This window comes from Dendropsophus ebraccatus, chromosome 5 (genome assembly GCF_027789765.1).
Source record: "Dendropsophus ebraccatus isolate aDenEbr1 chromosome 5, aDenEbr1.pat, whole genome shotgun sequence".
NCBI classification, from domain to species: Eukaryota; Metazoa; Chordata; class Amphibia; order Anura; family Hylidae; genus Dendropsophus; species Dendropsophus ebraccatus.
Genome location: NC_091458.1, coordinates 65,978,605 through 66,000,310, shown reverse-complemented (window position 1 = coordinate 66,000,310; position 21,706 = coordinate 65,978,605). Strand labels below are relative to the sequence as shown.

The window sequence follows — 21,706 nt, the reverse complement described above, 5'->3', positions numbered from 1 at the left end:
GGTCTTACAAAGGAGGAGTGCTAGCCACAAGGAAAAAAGGGACAGAATTGGCTGCACATCGCACCCATGGTTGACACGAAAGCCTATCAGCTACATTAAAAACCAACATCAGAAGTTAGTATATAATTTGATCATACCATATTGCCTCATGTACCACGTGAAGGTTTCTGATACACATGAGTCCCTAACCAAACAACACTGTGCCGGTCAGCGAACGCAAACCCCTCAAAGCGTGCGCAAGCAGGAAAGGGGGGCCATGGAATGGCCCTGCAACCCCAATGTCACAGGACCAAACCCCAAGGGCCCCAGCCCCACAGGCACCACCGGCGGAGAAAGCCGCCACCAAGCAACACAAGTGTGAACAAGCTGTTACCTCTCACCATTGCTCCTTAGAATGGGAGAAAAAAAAGGAGGTACTTACCATATGTACACAGGTGCTTCCTGCATTTATTAGTTGGTCACACACAGTTTTTCATTTGTCTCCGTTCTTTCTCCGTTTTTACTATTAAATTCTATGGACTTTTTTAATTAAGCTACACCCAAAGGCCAATTAGTAACCCTAAACTAGAATAATGTACAAACACCAGTCACACCAGGACAGACAGCTAAACGACGTCCATTATTTTAGACTCAAAATGACGGACGTCATTTTAAACGGAGCTGTAAAAATGTTGTGTGAACATAGCCTTTTTCTCATTCATAATGATAAGAATTCTTTACCACATATAGGAATATATAATTCATTAGTACTGTAACTTTAGTGTTCCAGTGTTATATTCTAATACTGACTAAAAGCATCTAAGATGCAATATGTATTTCAAAATCATGTAATCCAAGGCGGGCTTTTATCCACTGGTGATGGCTGAATATTTTTTTCCTTTTTAGGTAATAGCCGGTTTTCTCAAGGTTCTCCTGCAATCTGCTCCTCTACTAAAGGCCCACAGAGACAGCAACATGCAGCAATTACAGTTTAATTAAACAAGCAGCATGTTTTTAGACTGTGGGAGGAACACTGTAAAACACAAGGCCTTACTTATACAGGATTGTCACCAATATAAACTCTAAATCAAATCTAGTCCCAAAATGCCATTCGGAATTGTAGTTCTATAAAAAGTATTTATCCCCATACTGCTCATACATTACATATATTGAGCCCTAAACTGAGTGGCTGAGTGGCCTGTCAACTCAGAGAAGCTGCAGTCAGAGGTCAGAAAGGACCTAAATAAACGATCAGCCAATGATCGTTTCATCGGCTGATTGTTGTCTCTATTACACAGAGCCATAATCGGCTTAATTGGCCTGATTCGGCTGATTATCGGTCCATATATTAGGGCCCTAAGGGCCCTATTCCACGGGCCCAATCAACAGTGTAAACTAGCGCCGATCTGCTAGATAAGCGCTCCTTTACTGGGCCTATTCCACGGCGCGATAATTGTTTAGCAACGGCTGCAGGGACATCGTTACCAATGTCCTTGCAGCATACAAGGCTTCTACTTCGCTCCGTCTTCCTTCCTGGGTCCCGCAGTGTAGCATCAACTCCAGAGCGGCCTGACTGACCTGTCAGACCGCTCAGCCAATCACTGGCCGTGGCGGTCACAGTCAGTGATTGGCTGAGCGGTCTGACAGCTCAGTCAGGCCGCACCAAAGCTGATGCTGCGCCGTGGGACCAGGGGAGGAAGACGGAGCGGAGGAGAAGCCCTGCTAGGTAATGTATGCTGCTTCTCCACGAAACGATGCGCGGTGGGTGTCCAATGATTTTAGGTTTGGGCCTAAATAAACGATCAGCTGATGACATGATCATCGACTGATCGTTTTCTCTATTCCACCGATCGGGCCGATTCGGCTGATTATCGCTCCATGGAATAGGCCCCTAAGGCTGATCAGGAAGTGTTTCTGGAAGTGTTTCTGGAAATCACCAATATTTCCTCACTGAAAAGAAAAAAAAAACATACTTACCTGCTGCAGGGCTACTCTTCTTCAGCTTCTCCTCTCCCTTTCTGCTCTGGAGCGCTGGGAGAGAGCGCGGCCTTGTGTGGCAGGAGCTATATGACTCCTAAACCTGTCAATCACAGCACAGCGGGCCCTCCCTGGAGCAGGGGGGACTTGCTACGCTAGTTCCATCTAATTTCCGGATGCACATGCTCCCATGGACTTCTATGGGGTCATCTGTACCAGAATTGCAGACAAAAATAGGACCTGCTCTTTATTTTCCAGGCCTATTTTCCAGAATGGACACCCTTCAAGAAAAAAAATAAAGGGTGTCTGTGTAATATATCCCTATGGGTCCAATAATTTATAAATTTCATGGACATTTGCATGGAGACCAATTCTTTTTATCCAAACAAGCCCTTTAATACTTTAATGTAATGTTTCACTTACATAAGCAGGTATTAATTATGTAGAATTGATTGTTATTTGGATTAAACAGAACCATTCACAGAAACAGATACTACTCCCCATTCTCTTGCTCAGAAATAGTGTAATGTACCATAGTTGGCTGGGCTTATTCTCCAGTAAAGATGAAGTGGTTTAATAAGACAACTGTCTTGTCTCTCGAGGACTCAAATTGTCAGGTACATGACTGCTTTTTATGTTCTAGAAGAGATCATTTTCTACCAAGAGACCCACCACTTTACTGCAGTGTTCCAAAGTGACCTTGTGTCCAAAAAGCTAATATAATGAACAGGAGTTGAATTTACCAGTAGAAGGGTCAGCATGGGGATTAAGGAGCCTTGAAAAATGAAGGTCTTGGAGTATCAGCTCTTTACCTTGCTCTGGCATTAGTTTTATTCCCTAGTGAATACATTTTAAAACGCAGCTACAGCATTTTAAGTACCTTCAGATTATACACTTGGGCCTTATTCGCAATCAGTATTTACAGATCCGTAGATACGGAGTACTTTGTAACCCACTATTTCCTCTGGTGCAATTCACACATGCTAAATTTTAGCGGATCCGCAAAAAAGGACATTGTAATGCAGTCCGCTACTGCGTTATAGACACGCCAATAGATGCCTATGGATGCCTCTGCATTTTGCGGAGACTACCTTAGCACTCCACAAAACACTCCGTAATTGTGTTCCACAATTCTGTGACGTCACCATTTAAGCTCCTCCTTGTAACCATTTTCAGCTAGTCACATCATATACGGACGGAGCATACGGAGTATGCTACGGTTGCACTGCAGAGAATATTTTGTGGATTGCAGATCAAAAATTGCTTAGCGTAAAATTCGTCCTTGAAAATATACTGACGTGTGAATGTGGCCTTAGTTTGTGGTTATTGCTTTATTTTTCTGTTGCATATCCCTTTATGTTGCTTACCTGCTTACAATGAAAAGCCTACTGAGTTGCATACATTACAGATGCACAGAGCAGACTGACCATTCCCAAGCATGAGAAATAACTGCGGAGAAAGCAAACAAGCAACGATCAGCGAGATCAGCATTTATTTGCGGAGCATTTACAAGGCTCAAATAATCACTGGGCTGCATGAATGATTTGTGGATTGTTTCTGCGGCCATTTATATGCATTGAACTGCATTGAAGATAGCAATCCGTGATGCAAATGCAGGTCTGCAGTACCACCTGTGCTTTTTTTAGGCATGAATCGGGGCCCTATGCACACTTACAGACATGAAAACAAGGCCATTGAAATCACTTGGTACTATGCTTCATCCACAATTGCGGACAGAACTACGAAGGGGAACAACTGTGTGTCAGTGAAAAGTAGTGCCCATAAGAGGGCCAATAGTCTCTGTAGGGCTCACAGCTGGACTTGCCTTCAAATATTGGCACAACTACTCAGTCCACCCTTATTTGTTAATTACAAGGTGAATAGACATACAGTTATAGAGGCTGCTAAGGAATTACCATTGCACGCAATATTAGTCTCCATGAGCCACTTACTCTTTTACTCAATAATGTTTTTTCAATAGACCTTTAAAAGCAAAGACCAAGAAAGAAGAATGTTCTCATTGGGGTTCTTTTTAATACTCATACTTAGGACTAGGGATGGTCCGAAACTGCCGAGGTTCGGGTTCGTATGAACCCGAACGCTCGGCATCGGATTCCCGCTGTCTGCCCGCTCTGTGCAGCGGGTGGATACAGTGGGAGGACTGCCTGGAAAACTGGGATACAGCCTATGGCTATGGCTGTATCTCAGTTTTCCAGGCGGTCCTCCCGCTGTATCCACCCTCTCCACGGAGAGGGCAGACAGCGGGAATCATTGCCGAGAGTTCGGGTTCGTACGAACCCAAACCGAACTCGGTTCGGACCATCCCTACTTAGGACCATATGCAGTACAAAGGGAGAAAGTATTTAAGTATGGCTATGTCAAACTGGTAAATTTTTGTGCAATCGCTTCATTGTTCAAAATGTCTGATTTTGCAAAAACTCACTTTTTCAAACCTATGTAGGACTATATGATATACTGTTTTGCACATAGGTACTGCCTTCAGTGCTCTTCAGTATCAAAAGAGGCTCTTTACAAAAGGGGCAGGTAGTAAACATTCCCCCCATTATTTTTATTCATTGATGCTACTAGTAGAGATGGGGCTATGATGGGAAATTTATCATTCCTTCCATCAGCACACCAGAGTGGTAAAATTGCTATTTTTTTGTGCAAACCCCATTTATGCACAATTGTTGGCACATTTTTTTGTCATTTTGCCACTCCAATGATATAATCCTCCCCAATGGATTTTTATAAGGATAATGGTTTCTGTGTTTAATACATTAAAAATGTAATGACCCTAAACCCTGATTTGGCAGATAATCACTTTGTGTAATGGGCCTAAAACTATTTAAAGATATTGAACCACCAAAGCTAGATGTTAGATTTCAGCTCTGAAGCCTGCAGAATTACTCTTTACATAAAATGAACTTACACATTAAGGCAATGTTAACACAACATCATTTTCTGGCTACATTACGGCCATCTCTTTGGGCAGCTGTCATTTTGATGCCTAAATACGTTGTATTCTGCAAAATACGGCTGTATCTAAAAAGACGGCCATAAACAGGTGTTGTGTGAACATAGTTTGAAGGTGTTGTTCAGCCTCCTTAAAAAAATTAAAGTTGGTAACATGAATTTTAAAAAGAAAATTATATTCACCTGCCCTGATCTCCTGCAGCTCAGCACTGCTTCCCGATTCTTATGACATGTCCTTACCACAGAAACTGCCTGCTCAGCCAATCGTTGAGCGTAGTGGTGATGTTTCTTAGCAGGTAACTGGCTGTGTGGCCAGTTTCTGTGGGGTCAGGTCACAACGAGCAGCACTGGGCTGCAGGGCATCAGGTCAGGTGAGTATGACTTTCTTATTAATTTTAACGCCATTCTGTGCCATTTGCAAATATTTTCTGGGGTTAGGCAATATGTCATAGTTTAATGGATGGTCATTTAGTTGAAATAGATCATCTAGTAATGTTGGTTTAAGTGGGGTAGAAATATGCATGGCTGATACTTTGTTTCCGCTAGGTACGCACTGCCAGATGTGTTTGTCAGTGACTTATATCTCTTTTCCTATACACGTTTATGGGGGAGTAGGATGTAACAGTTGAGCCAACTATCTTATGCGATGACCAACATTAACTTGGAACTCCATGAAAAATACTGTTTTCAATTGTGGCGTAGTTGTATCACTAATTAAATCACCTACAATGTGCAAAATAAACTCCGTTGTTAGGTAAAACTTTCATAGCGTATTCCTAATCATGTCTCATTGAATGTAGATTCATCTCAGCAATGGATTCAGTTAATTCATTTTATGGTTAAGCCCAAACAACTAGTGTGATCCAGTCTAAATTATATGTGAGACCCTGTTTATGAGGAGCAGAAGATCATGCTAGAAAGCCAAAGAATGTGTTCTTGGTTTGGGAATCTTTCTTGAAAAAGAGGACCATTGTGCTTGACAAAGGCAAAACTTCTGAGTTCCCATATGCACAAGTCTGGGCCCTCCCTCTCCTCCTTGTCTGTCATTTCCTCAGCTGTTCTACAAGCTCTGCTGCTGGCACTGCCAGTACACTGAAGCCTGAGTGTCAGACGATGCTGTCGCCAATTCTGGTGGCAGACACCTCTAGCGACAGAGACAAGGCAGGAAGTAGTTTCGAGGAGCAAAGAAAGGTTCTTCTTGTGCTGCCCCTCCCTAAGCTTTCCCTGAAGTCTCCCTGTGTGCCGGAGCTTAATTAAAGCTGCATTGCAGATCTGTATCGCCGAGAGAGGAACTATTCTCGGTGCACAGCAGACTACACAATACAGCATGGCCCTTCTCACACAACTTTCTGGAGGACAAAGGGACTGTATGATGCATTGTTGTGGATGCTCCTGTCATGTAATATTGATGACAAATGGGACATTACTGTGATCCGAACATATTATGGCTTTGCTGCTTTTAGATTCAAACACAGTTACAAACTATAGAAAAGGTGAAAAATTTCCATGAATTAGAATTTGCTTTATGATCTAATAATACAGTACAGAAATAGCCTTCAATTACAACTTTATTTCCTTCCAAAGTAGGCTCTTGTCAGTAAATACATCGTCTTTATATTGATGATTCATCCTTGGATCTTTGTAATGCTGTTTGGATTTCCCCGTAATTCAGGAAACCTGTCACATTGCCTACTGCGACAAGATGCTTAGTCCTTGTTTCCCATGGTAGGCGTGGGCGACACAACCCATGCCAAATATTTTCCAGTACCTTTTTATGGCATTCCTTCTTTGGGACCTCCTTAGCTTAGCTGAAGCACAGAGTGGCTGCTATGTATGACGAAATATCTTTTTCTGGAGGGTTCAGCATGTCCATTTTATAAACAGCCCATTGATTCCTTTGAGCACCATGAAATGGACCATGCAGGGGTGTAACTAGAATTCATAGGGCTTGGCGGCGTAAGTGGCAATAACTAAAGGACTAAATAATGGGGCAATTTATAAGAGAACCTACATAGTAGTGCTAGGTAGAATAAAGCCACCGTCTTGTTATTCCCTACAAAAAGGTACAATGTCCTTGCACCCCAGTAAGCCCCATGTCTGAGCCTAATTGTAGATGCTATGGCAGCTACTGCCCTGTAAGGTAATGTAGATAAGACTTTCTATTATCACACCTTTTATACTATTATAGCTATGGTTAGCAACGCCGAGAACCAGAAGTTTACCCTTTCCTGTATGGCTTTGAGAGTCCTTACAATGGCAGCTGACCCTCCCATCCTGGGCATTTTTATAGATATTACTATATATATGCTTGCGCTTTACTGATAATTGGGGATTACATCTTAAAAATGACCAGTATTGCAGTTCTGCATGTAGGAGCACCCTAAGTAACACATATAATTGTTGCTCTTCCAACGCCTAAAAACATGGCTAATGATACAACAGCATCAGCTGTGGCCTTTACACATATTTCCTCACTACTCCCAGAGGATTGACCTCTTTTCACACTCTGGGGTCTCCTCTCTCCTTCTCTCTGTGTTTCCTATCTACTAATTGCTATTGATTAGTTTGAGCTGTTGCATTTCCTCATTCCTCATCCCCCTTCGATGTGCTTCGTGAATGCATTACTAATAGCAAATGCTAATGTAAAGTTAACCCTATGGGTTGTAGGGCAGTGGTTAGCAGTTTGCTAAAGTCTCATATTTATTCAGTGTTAAATGGGCTGTTTCATGAAGACAACCTGTCCATATGTCCTATTAGGGAATTTGCATGTCAATCAGGGGATCCATGCTCTGGGCCCCCTCTATTAGACAGGACTGCAGTGCCACTCTACTGTACTACTATGTATCACTTTCAGCAGCTAGTGGGCAGAGCTTTCTCTAGCAAAATAAGGGGTTCCCTATGATGGGACAGCCCCTTTAAGTAAAAACAACTATGGCTAAGGTGTGATTCTTAATAGATTTAAAGGACACCTGTCACCCCCTGTGCCAGGGTGACAGGCTCCCGACCCCCTGTTAGATCCCCCTATACTCACGTGATCCGGCCGGGACCCGCTTCCTGAGCCGGTCGGGTCACGGAAATATCAGCGCCCGAAGCCCGGTGTGCGCGCTGACAGCAGAGTCAGATGCCCATAGAGAATGAATGGGGAGTCCGATGCTCTGTCATTCTCTATGGGCATCGGACTCATCTCTCAGCACGCGCCGGGCTTCGGGCGCTGAAATCTCTGTGACCCGACCGGCTCAGGAAGCGGGACCCGGCGGGATCACGTGAGTATAGGGGGATCTAACAGGGGGTCGGGAGCCTGTCACCCCGGCATGGGGGGGTGACAGGTCCTCTTTAATGCAAGCACAACTTAGTGTCCATATTATGATTATACGTCTCCCTTTCCAAGTCAGCTTAAATTTGTAAACTTAGGGGGCATACACACATTCCGTAATTAAAGTATGTGCTCCAAATTTTTAAATCTTTAGGCTACTGTACTGACATGTTGTGTCGGTAGAAAACCATGAAGATTTAAGCAGTTCTAGAGCTCCCACCATCAAAATGAATTATAACGCAGGGAGCTCGGTACTCTGTTCCAGACGGTGTACTCTGTATTTATAGACGGTGTATATCAGGTGCATATCAGGTGTCTATGCTACTACACGTCTCAAGGCCCTATTACATGGGGCGATATCTGCCTGATTTGGCAGATAATCACTCCAAGTAATAGAGTGAGCAATTAGCTAACAAGTGATCAAACACCTGCTTGTCAGCTGATCGCCAGCTGTAAACTTGTCAAAAACAGTTTACTGTCTTAGGCTACGTTCACACAGAGCAAAAGGAGCGGATTACGCAAGGAAATATTTCCGCCTGAAATCAACTGACACTGAATTCCGAGCAGAATATAAGCAGAATGCAAGCAGAATCCCTGCGTATTCTGCTAGGAAAGTGTTCAGCTCGTAATCAGCTCTTGACAAATTCAGCGCGGAATACTCGAGGAATCCGCGCTGAATCCGCATGCATTCAGCGCTGAAATTCAGCGAGTATTTGGTGAGTAAACTAGACTATACCAGAACATATACTAGAATCCTCCTCCCCCCCCTTTTCCCCATTTCCGCGCTGATTCAGCGAGTAATTTCCGCTTGTATTCCGCTTGTATTCCGCGCTGAATCCGCGCTGAATCCGCGCTGAAACAGAAAATCAGAGCCCCATTGATTTGTATAGGCTTCCGCTAGCGGAAGAATGAACATGTTCATTCTTCTGGCGGAAAGCGGATTAGTTCAGTGCGGAAATTCCACTGTGTGAACTGCAGAGCAGAATTTCCATTCAACACAATGGAAATTAGCTCTGCACCTATTTTAACGGCTGAAATTTCAGCGCTGATTCAGCGCAGAAATTCAGCTGCTTTTGCTCAGTGGGAACGAGCCCTTATAGCCACTGCACTCAGACTGAATAGCGATCTATGTTTGCCTTAGATGGTCCTAATATGCAAATTTAGGCCATGTTCACACAACATATTAATTTAATTAACAACGGACATTCTTTTCAGTGAAAAGAACACCCGTTGTTAATGAAATCAAATGTTTACATTGAATTCAATCCAACAACGGCCAGAGTGTATACACACAGTATTAACTATGGCCGTTGTTGAACTGAAAATAATGAATATATCTATTTTCTACGGACGCAGTTCGGCTGATTTTTCTTTTTACTTCTGATTAATGTGCCATACAGTGAATATTGATTAAAAAAAACTAATATAAAATTACTGCCTCCAAACTGCTATTCCAAGCAGTAGGTAAATAGTATCCTGTGGCATACAGCACATGAAAGGCTATTTAGCGGTGTCACTGGTTATAGTGGAGATCTGCTTACCCTAACCCAATTATCTCACTTCTGTAATTGGAAGGTTTCTGTCTTTGATTGTATTACGTCAAGCTGGGTAGCCATAAGCTAAATCATCACAGGAGTCAACATCCTGGGCCATAATGCTAAATGCTTGAAGGGTGAGTAGGTGGGTTGAGAGTCAATGCCCTTGCATTGGGATATGCTCTGGGATTATTTGGGTTATTTATTGTGTATCTTTGTAGGTTCATTTAAAGAAGACCTGTGACTTCTGCTGACCTGTCTGTTTTACTAAGTACTTGTGTCCCCAATAACATAACAATTCTGGAACATCTTTTCTTACAGATTATGGAGGTAGTAAAGGAAGGCGGCACCCCAGTATCAGTGGTATAACGTGGTGTTTTTCATAAAAAAGGAGAGAGAAATTGAACTGCACTCACCGTAGAAAATGTCTTTATCTTTATTTTTCCATCATTGTTAAAAACACTGGACAAAAAGTGCTGGACAAGGTGCAGATAGTGCGGCGGCGGACGGACCTTACCTCCGTGGCGTCTGCCGCCGCACTATCTGCACCTTGTCCAGCACTTTTTGTCCAGTGTTTTTAACAATGATGGAAAAATAAAGATAAAGACATTTTCTACGGTGAGTGCAGTTCAATTTCTCTCTCCTTTTTTATGATATTGCACTGTCTTATCTGTTTTGAACTAGCACCGCCGTTTGATTGCTGCTCCACATTTGCCATTGTAGGGCTGGGATTAGTAGTGCCACCATGAACCTCTATTTTTTGATTAACGTGGTGTTTTTATTCACCCATCAAGAGCTGTGTGACATTTTAATCTCTTTGTGATCCTGGAACCTGGGTCTGGCTACTTTGAGGTCGAGCACCCACCAGAGCTTTATGCCACACAGTGCCGTTCAGCAACTACGACATCCTTTGTTTTCTTACAGATCTGTGTTGTACTGTTCCTCTGTAATTCTTATGAGAAATGTAATGTTGGCTATGTAATCATAAATTTCTAGTAAGAATAACAGAGGAACTACACAATAAATGACTATAAGAAAAGATGTTCCATTATCTAAAACAGGCAGGTCAGGAGAGACCTCTTTAAAGTGCCTCTCTACCCACAATCTGACCCCCCCAAACCGCTTGTACTTTCGGATAGCTGATTTTTATTCAAGATCTGTCCTGGGGTCCGTTGGGCAGGTGATGCATTTATTGTCTTAAAAAACTACTTTTAAACTTGCAGCCCTGTGTCAAACTGGCGTGGCCTAGAGCAGTGCTTCTCAATTCCAGTCCTCAGGCCTCACCAACAGGTCATGTTTTGAGGATTTCCCATACAAAGATCACCTGTAAGAATACCTGATGCACTGAGTACAATTATATCACCTGTGCAATACTAAGGAAATCCTCAAAACATGACCTGTTGGTGAGGACTGAGGACTAGAATTGAGAAGCACTGGCCTAGAGTGTCTGTGCATTAGGCTGGCACAGCCCCTCCATCCCTCCTCCCCATCCTCTTCATCATTAGAAATGCTCCAGGCAGATTTTCTACTATTCATCACCTGTGTGAGCCCGGCACATGGGCTGGATCGTTAAGTGAGGAATAGGAGATTACCTGGCTGGAGCATTCCTAATGATGAAGAGGGTGGGGAGGAGGGACAGAGAGGTTGTGCCAGCCTAATGCACAGACATTCTAGGCCACGCCAGTTTGACACAGGGCTGCAAGTTTAAAAGTTGTTTTATCACCTGACGAATGAACCCCAGAACAGATCTTGGAATAAAAGCAGCTATCCGAAGGTACAAGCGGTTTTGGGGGGAAAGATTGTGGGTACAGAGTCACTTTAAGCAACACTGTATTTGTAGGGTTCAGGGTTTCAGACCTAATAGGTTGGCTATACCATGACGTAATAGGAAATTATTATTGACATCTTCAGTGAGATTTAGTTTGAACGTTTGCTGTAGTTTGAATGTATACTCATTTCCATGACAAATATGGAAGCCTTCATTCACATCTCGTTTTTTTCTCCTTTTAAAGTGTATGCCGGGAATGCCTCCCAACATACATTAAACAAATGCAGTGACACACACCATACAGGTGTATCTGTCCACCATAGGCTATTATGGCATCTATTCAATGGATACATCATGAAAAGCCAAGGATTATATGTTAAACAGATGCCTGTGATATATGTCCCACAGTGGTACTGTCACCCTGATTATTATAGCATCTGTTTAATAGATACTTTATTTTAAAGGAAAGATGCAGACTCTTATGTTTTTACATACTTTTTTTATATTGGCCTCCTTCAGGCTTTTATCATTTTAACATGTGATGTGAACAGGGCCTGGTCAGTCTCTCCTCGCTGCTGACTGCTCACTAGGGTTCATGCCATTAAAAAAAAATCTCCCATTGCCTAAGCTGGACAGCAGACTAGAATCATGTAAATTGATGCAGTTATCTAGCATAGACAGCATGACTAGGTATGAGTTATTCTTTGCTGCAGAATTTCCACAGGAAATGACATTAAAACTTGGATGCAGTAAATCATGATCCCATGCTTTTTCATTGTTCCCTATGGGAACACGAACGCAGGCTCGGATTGCTGTACAAAGTACCCACATCTGATTGTTGCATGCTGTAGGTCTAAGGAACTGGCCCATTTATCCTGCATATGAATATAACCGTTTTTGTCTCTTTTTACTGAAATTAATGTATCTCCTAAGAGGAGGACTCTGCATTGCAAGCCTATGTGATGAATCTGGGTTACTATGTGAATGATCACACCCAGTGGCAGCCATATGGGTGTGTGACCTGTACTGCCACCCAGGATGAATCACTTATCACTGAAAAGAGAATCCTGTAAACCTAATCCTGTTTGCATTGCCAATCCTCCCCTTGGTTTCTGAGCCTCTGATAGGGCAGGTGCACTGGACGGGGTTACATCACAGGTTTGCTTGTTGTTTGGGCTTCTTACACCAATGATAAATGCTCCTGATACTAATGAAAGTATTGCCCTACTTAGTCTGATTCTAAGAATTGGCAGGTTTCCTGCAGTCAGTAGTGAGACATCTGGCTGTGTATAGCCTACTATTCCCCTCGTCCCTACTGAAAACACACCTGTCCAACAGCTACCTAGGCTTTGTTCACATTGCTGTCATTGTATATGTTATAAGAGAAACCATGGCACAATTGCCAGATCTGTCAAAGGACAAATGGACTTGTTTGGTGGAACTCATTGACTTATACTTTGGTCTACTCCACTGTGGAGTCTTGTGCTAGTCTGTATGTCACATCTGATGGAACTGCCAGTGGATGCTCCAAATGGAGGCTATGATGGTAGTGTGAACACAGCCCAATGGGAACCAGGGCTTCATGGTCCCTGTGGAATCCACATGGGTCAGAGCTGCTAAAAAATTTGGATTCACAGAAAGATCGACAGTGAAGCTGCATGCTGCATCTATGTAACAGATCTGCATGTAAAAATTCTGATAAATGTGGTATCACTTGAATGGGATATATTTAGCACAAGTGCCTAGGGCACTTCAGAAGCTTTGGGATGCCTCTTTGACTTATTGTATTGGAGAAATAAATGTTTCTACATTCTGGAAGCGCCGACAGATATATTAAAGGCACCATGAGTTTCCTTGACTTAACCGCACTTTGCAACATGAATTGCAGCTTAATGAGTGGGAGATGAGAGGGAAGCCTTAATTTACCTTTCTGTGAAGCTTTCTCTGACTGGAGGTCTAGTGCCTGGTTTCGGCTTTTTCATCTTCTTCCCATCAGTTAAGCTTGCACATGTATTAGTGGAATTGGAAGGAATAGCGTCAGCCAACAGATCCAACTAAACCCACATATCATTTCTATGAACAGAGAGATAAGCGCAGAAATATAGAAGACTGTCGGCAGAAAAAGTGCAGTTAGACAACTCGGATGTGCCACGTCTCCTGGTAAAACAAATGGCGAGAGCTGTGAATGTTCACTAGCAGTGTATCTGGGATTTTTTGTGTGCTGGTAATCTGCTTTTTATAGTTTTAAGCATCATATGCACCACTGGATGAGATATATGGATCCATATGGCACTCTGTGCACCAATAAAGAGCCGAGTAATACTATATTTTGCCTGTATGTTGCGGTATGATGCACAGTATAGGTAACAAGCATGGGCTGGGGAACACTGCCAGACAAGATCCAATACAGCAGGCCACCATATTGTTAAATATGGCTACAACTTTAATTGTACAAAAACCTCAATAGGATATAATGAACACTGTATTATGTATTAGTAGGGTACCCCATGGTGCAGGGGCTGTAATAGGGTCCTATACAGAGTCATTAGGTCAGTGCTCCCCACCCTGTGACTCTCCAGCCTTCAGGGCATGATGGGAGTTGTAGTTCTGTGTAGGTTGGGGAATCCTGCAGGCTGGAGAAGCTCCCATAGACACTGGCAGCATCTGGCTTATATTAGCAGTGTGTGTGAGGATGGGCCCGGCTGTGGAGGGTGACACAGTGAGCTGTCAGGGCCCCATACACTGGCGGCTCCCCAGGAATCCCAGCTCTCCATAGTGCTCCCCATTGTTGTTGGTGAGCAGATCGATGCTTTGTGTGTTAGTAGAGCAGCCCGGGCAGGCTGAGCAGGCGGCGGGGAGGGCTGTGGACTGTGTCCCTGGCTCAGCTCCTCATCTGCTGATTAACTCGTCAAGTATGCCAGGAATCCTGCCCGGGAACAATGCGCCTCCTGCTGCAGGACAGCCCCACGTGTAGGGGGCGGGGGCTCCCTCCTCCTCCTCCTCCTCCTCCCCGTACTACTATGCCCCCGGTGCCCCCACATAGCTGGCTCCAGCTCCCGCCGCCGTAGCTTAGCTCCGTCACAGGCTGAGCAGCCAGCAGTGCCGCCCCCGGTGCCCCCGCTCCCCGGGCACCTCACCCGCCGCCGGGCCCGCCCGCGCTCTGTGGGCAGGACTTCAGCCGCCCCGGCCCTGCCCTTCTCTTTTTTGTTAATGAAAGTTCCAGGAACATTGTATTCCTGCCCTTCCAGTAGATCCAATAGCGACAAGAGCCGCGGCCTGACCTTTTACTACCAGGCCACTGACGTGCGGGCAGGACGGGCCGCGGTGCGGGCGCTGCGGGCAACACTGCCACCCGGGGAGCGGGCACCTCACCCGGCACCATGATCTTCTCCAGCGTACCCATGAGGATACCCAGCGGGAAACTGGTAGGCACACCTGGGGGCCCGGGAAGTCTTTTGTGGTCAGAGAAGGGGGTGGGCAGATGTGGGTGAGGGCTGGCATGTGCCCGGGGCATCGCCTGGATGGTCACAATCACCTCGGGATAATAGACACCCAGCGCCAAGTGCCATGTGCCCTCACACCATACATACTGCATAGCTACAGTATACACTGCTAGATGGGCATTGTGACCAACCTGGCACATCACTGGCTCTGTCTGTCTCCTGTCTATCCGTCCATCTCCTATCTATCTATCTATCTATCTATCTATCTATCTATCTATCTATCTATCTATCTATCTATCTCTTATCTATCTATCTATCTCTTATCTATCTATCTATCTGTCTATCTGTTATACATCTATCTATCTATCTATCATACATCTATCTGCCTATCATGTATCTATCTCTCTGTCTCATATCCCTGGCTAATCAATCAATCAATCAATCAATCATATTTATATCTATAGTACCATAATATCTGTCTTTTAATCAATCTGTATTGCTTATACTATGGATTTCTCTTCTGATTCTAAGCAGAAGTATTTGATATTATTTCTTTTTTCATTTATGTTATAAAAAAACATCGAATAAAAAGTGAGGATCTGTGTGCTAATCCATTAGCTGTGACCTCTTAAAGTTCCCCCCATTTATCAGACATGTTATATAGTTCTCCTTTGTCCTGATTCTAGTCATATAATTGGGATATATATCTAATGAGTCATGAATAATTCACCTTATATGTGGTAGAGGGGCATTCGGACCATGTGAGGCATCAGAGCCTAGGGGACAGACTGCTACCTCTGTGCCCTATAGATATCTCTCTGCTATTAAGGGGTTGTACATAAATAATTTTCTGTATTCTAGTAATATAATATCATCATGTAAATCTGATGGCACTGATATTCACTAGAGTCCAGTATGGCACATAATGAAATGCTATGAAGTGGTGCTCTCACCTGTTGCTCCTCAGATGTCAAAGCATGTTTAGCTTTGTAGGTGGAGAGCCACATGTTAAAGCGACTCTGTACCCACAATCTGAGCCCCCCCCCCCCCCCCCCAAACAGCTTGTACCTTCGGATAGCTGCTTTTAATCCAAGATCTGTCCTGGGGTCTGTTCGGCAGGTGATGCAGTTATGGTCCTAAAAAAACAACTTTTAAACTTGCAGCCCCATGCCCAACAACCGTGGCCTAGAGTGATTATGCATTAGGCTGGCACACCCTCTCCGTCCCTCCTCCCCACCCTCCTCATCATTAGGAATGCTCCAGCCAGGTATTCTCCCATTCATCAGCTGTGTCAGCACGGCACATTGGCTGGATTGTTAAGGCACCTGTGTAGTTTTCACTGCAGAGGAATAGGAAAGATCCTGCTAGTGGCATTCCTAATGATGAAGGGGGTGGGGAGGGGGGACGGAGGGGTGGTGCAAGGTTAGGGCACAGACACTCTAGGCCACGGCCGTTTGGCACAGGGCTGCAAGTTTAAAAGTTGTTTTTTAGAACAATAACTGCATCACCTGTCGAACAGACCCCAGGACAGATCTTGGATTAAAAGCAGCTATCCGAAGGTACAAGCAGTATGGGCGGGTCATATTGTGGGTACAGAGTCACTTTAAGGACAGATATATAGATTGCCAGCAGAAAAAGCCTCCCTGGTCCATCTAGTCTGCCCTTTTAGTATTTCCCTTCTTATTATCTTAGGATAGATAAATGTTTATCCCAGGCAGGTTTACATTCTGTTATTGTAGATTTACCAACCGCATCTGCTGGAATATTGTTCCAAGCATCTACAACTCTTTCAGCAAAGTAATATTTTCTCACGTTGCGTCTGATCTTTTCCCCAATTCACTGTGTCCTCTTGTTCTTGAGTTCAGTTTTTTTCCCTAAGAAACACTTCCCTTCTGCACCTCATTTAGTCCTATAACATACTTAAAGGTTTTGATCATGTCCCCCCCCCCCCTTCTCTTCGTTCCTCCAGACTATACAGATTCAAATCCTTAAAGGGGTTGTCCGGCGATAAAAAATTATTCACAGAATAACACACATTTGTAATGTATGTTATGTCTGTGAATGGCCCCTTTCCCCGTGTCCCACCACCCCCCACCCGTGTACCCGGAAGTGTGGTGCCACGTCATCAGCCGCTCAGCCGCGATTGGCTGAGCACAGTTATGCTCAGCCAATCGCGGCTGAGCTTCGGATGACGCTGCAGAGGGCGGCCAGCACTCGGGAAGATCCGCTGGCCGCCCGAAGAAGACGTCACTGCTGAGGATCGGAGACCGCGGTCGGCACGTGACAGGTATGTATAGCGCACCACACTTTCGGGTACACGGGTGGGGGAAGGGGGCCATTCACAGACATAACATACATTACAAAGTTGTATAACTTTGTAATGTGTGTTATTCTGTGAATAATTTTTTATCGCCGGACAACCCCTTTAAGTCTTTTCTGTTTTTCTTTCTTTCTTTTTTTTAAGTTGGTTTCAACAGCTTCTATAAACCATGATACAAATCTAAGTTGTTTTTTTTTTACTTTAAGTGAAAATATAGCTAGTTATCCATATGGTATGTGTTGGTGTGGGCTTTTTTTTCAGGAAACTCCTTTAGATTCTGCTGTCGACCACCCTCTATAAGCCAGAATAGAGAACTCAATTTGCTATCATTTAAAGGGGTTATCCAGGATGAGAAAAAGCAGAGCACCACACCTGTTTTAGGTTGTGTGTGGTATTGCAAATTGGCTCCATTAACTTCAATAAAACTGAGCTGAAAAACTCACACCAAAAATTGAGGACCAAAAGAGTGGTGCTGTTTCTAGAAGAAAGTGGCCATGTTCTTTGCCTGGAGAACACCTTTAAATGGTTGCATGTGATACTACATTCACCTGTAAGAGCCACTACAGAGGAAATGAGCAGCCAACAGCACTTCTCCCAGCAAATCCAGATGTTTGGGGGGGGGGGGGGGGGGGCGTAAACTATGGTCCTTACCTATTTATACCTCTTATAGAGTGTCTTTATGGAGGCTCATGATGCTAAACTACTAGTATAAAAGTTTATAGAGCTTGAGAAAATCATGTGAGTTCTCAGAATGGCATGGGCCTTATCCAAGAGGACATTGCACTGAATCACAGTCACTGTTAGGTTGTGTACAAAACAAGCTGTTAAGTTCGCTCCGTGTCCTTACCTTTCACAGTAACCCACTCTTATTTCTCATTAAAATGAATTAAAATTGTTAATGGTTTGGGATTTAAAAGCAGAGCTGTTAGCAGCTTTTTGCTAGACACAGTGTACAATAAGGTTTCTTACCCTGAATCAGGAGATATAACTCTTATTTCGATCCGCTGCTCCAGCTCTGAGCTATAGTACTTTTATGAAAATTAAGAGATAAAGTCCATGGGGCGGCAATAGCCAAGCAACATTTAGGTTTTGCAGTCTGGGGGAGCACCCTGTGAGCTTTGTATTCTTATTTGCATAAAAATTCTAAAGCTTATATCTCTGCTCTAAAACGGCAGATTGAAATGAGAGTTAGATCTCCTTGTTCAGGATAAGAAGCCCCATTGTACACCGCCTTGACTTTAGTCAGCATAAAGCTGACAGGTTCACTTTAGTTATTTGTATCTGAGCTGTTGCATCGTCCTTGCTGGTTTACATTTTAATGGAGTTTTCCCATAAGACAACGTATCACTTATCCACAGGAGAGGTCGTAAGTGTTTGCTAGGGGTATCTTCAGTAGTCCAATAGAGTTTAAAGTGACACTGTCATCCCCTTTGTGCATTTTGACATCTCTATACAGGTGTAAAGGGTAAATTTTGTGTTTTTCATACCTTATTTCATATCATACGTCATGGTGCTTGTTCAAGTAAAAAGTGTCCTTTTATTAGCGCCACTTAGCCCCGCCCACAACGGCACCATTGGCCCCACCCCCTTGACGCCCATTGGTTGGCCGACGTAAAGGGGGTGGGGTCTAGACCTTTCGGCCAGCCTGTTCCAATGGCCGGCGAGGGGCAGGGCCAACTGTGCCGTTGTGGGCTTGGCTAAGTGGCGCTAATGCCGCGATGTCACGCCCACTTAACACAATCTGCAGTTGATAAAAGACTACTTTTTACTTGAACAAGCACCATGACGTATGATATAAAATAAGGTATGAAAACTGCTAAATTTACCCTTACACCTGTGTAGAGATGTCAGAATGCACAAAGGGGGTGCCAGTGTCACTTTAAGTGGAACCCATGAAGGAATGGGGACCCAATCCATCCATGAATGGTCAATATAATGCTTTAACATATGGTTCTTCTACATATAAACCCAAAAACTATACAGCTCCTTAAATAAAACTCCTAAACTTTATTTACATCTTCTTAAACAGATCAGTATACCGATCCTTTTTGGACAATGTCCGTATTCATGGCTAAGGGTAAAATGGATTTTTTTTTCCTATGCTACAAGTAACTATACAAGTATCCCCAATCACAACAATAAAACTCCCATTGGATATATATGATAAGATAAAATGTGTTATCCAAAATGACTAAGTACTCTTCATGTTCATATGGTTTCAATGGTGGCCATACGTTTAAGATAAATGTTGGATAAATGCTATTCCATCCGTCCTCATGATACACATGCACATTTATCTCGGCATCTTTCCACTCTTTTTTTATCCCAACACTCTCAGATAGTATTGGGGAACTGGCACACATCTATACACAATAGATTTCTGCCCAGTCACACCTAAGCCCTTGAATATTTATCTTCTTTGTACAGCTTTGTGGAGTCATTGGATTGCTATTAATTTGCAGCATTCCTTTAAGGCCCTTTAAAAATGGCAACCACTTCTAGAACAATGAATGTGAAACCTGTTATTCTTTTCTATCCTAATCTCGAATGACAAATACTGCACACACCTGAATACATACCTGTCACTTCCTTGTATTAGTCAACAAGCTAAGCGTCAGGACTCAAGATCGCTTTGGGTCACATGATGACGTCAAGGTGATTGTTCTTTCAGTTTTTAAGGTTACTTTATATTTGTATCACGTAAGAAAGGTTTATTTTACATACTTTTCCTTCATTATGCTTTTAGTTTGTAGCTTGAACCACAGTGCACATTAACATTAGGACTTACAAGGTCTCACATTGATGGAGCAATCTTAACGGCAGGCTAGTTGCGTGGTTTATAGTGTGTTGTAGCCTTCATGCTATTCAGAACTTCTCATAAGCTTCTGTATATGTGAGTGGGAAAATGCATAATAATTATGTTACTACTAAAAGGGCATTAGTAGATGTCTTCCATTTCAGACATGAACGACACCTGTTGGACTCCATTGACGTTAATGAAATCTGTTGGGTTAGGTTATGGTGTCTATGCTATTTCATCTGATATTTTTGATAGAACCTGTGACAGAGGCTTCCACCAGAGCCCCCAGTGCAGCAACCAAGCATAATGGTTCTAATGACATTTCTTCCCTCTTGCTGTGTTCTGACATAATTATTTTAACATCCGTTCTGTAGAACGGGTGTTAAAATAATGAACATGACTATTATTTCCGGACGCTGTTCACACAATGTAAAGCACGGCCGTTGGCTGTACTTTACATTGTAGTCAATGGTTAATTGAATTGCGGGCATACCCAACGGTGCCCACAAGTCAGTTGTAAAAAGATAATATTCCTGCAGCCGTTACAGCAGCAGCGGCGTCCATCAGTATAACACCTTTCCTTGCTATGCAATCGACGGTGTTATACTTAGTGTGAACATAGCCAATTACTTTATAAGCTAACAAGAAAATATTAATTGTCCTGCACTTATGTTTTTCTATCCAGTGCTGGCCTTGTCTGCAATTTTTTGTGGGTTGTGCAAAATTTAATGGTTGCTGTGCACAAGTTATCATTAGGTGCAAATGCCTTGATACTTCTAGCACATCTGTTTGGCTAAAAAAAAACTATGTCAGGGAAGGAGTGGAGTACAGCTGTGCAATATTTTGTGCAAAAACTGAAAATTTGCACACAATAAATCTCATGAAAAAATCCCAGCGTGAAAATTGAAAGGAGGTGCAGACACTGGAAAATGGGGAAAAATAGTGCAAAAAATCCAGAGTGCTTTTCTTCAATATGCGCAAAAACTCATTATTATTCAGAAATATAGCACAAAAACATTGATAAATGCCCCCCCCCCCCCAGTGTTTATAATGTAACAAAAGCCCTAAAGTAATACAATGGCAGATTTCTTCCATTGGTCCTTCATGTGTACTTGCATGGTAGATGCCAAATGGATAGTCTTCTGCTACCCATTGGGTCTCTAGGGTTACTTTAGAATAGCACATGTGGTAAAAGAACACCCTAAATGTTGTGTGAATCATACAAATCTTCGCGATGGAAAAGGTTTCTTTCTTCTGCAACATGTGCATGGATTTTTCCAGGTCCCATACACTCAAAGGGGACGGTCACATTTCTGCATCTAATTTGCTGGGTGTAAATATAGCCTGTTCAGAAGCATTTTGTCCCTTCAGGCTTCTGAGATGGAAATCCTTCCCATAGTATTATTTTAAAGGAAACTGAAATTGCATGGACAGCTCACCAAGACACTGCGAAACAACGGTGGCATCAAGTGCACTGGCAGGTCACTCATATCCAAAGACTTAAAACCACCAATGAAAATCTGCCTGTGAAAAAAAAAAACATAAAAAAAAACAACACTTTTTTTTAACTGTGCAGGCTTTATGTGTAACAATAT

General features: G+C 43.2%; 1 protein-coding gene across 5 annotated transcripts in view; it reads left to right on the top strand.

The window, feature by feature from the left end:
- Positions 1-21,706, top strand: part of RBMS2 (RNA binding motif single stranded interacting protein 2) — a 73,165-nt gene that overhangs the window by 10,123 nt on the left and 41,336 nt on the right. Inside the window, exon 1 of one of the 5 annotated variants that reach the window (XM_069970455.1) lies at positions 14,599-14,973. The exons of 3 other annotated variants lie outside the window; for them this stretch is intronic. In XM_069970455.1, coding sequence (XP_069826556.1) covers positions 14,929-14,973 — 45 coding nt within the window. In that variant the 5' untranslated portion in view covers positions 14,599-14,928. Of the gene's footprint in view, positions 1-14,598; positions 14,974-21,706 lie in introns of those variants that run through there. One more of the 5 variants, XM_069970454.1, reaches the window with a different exon arrangement.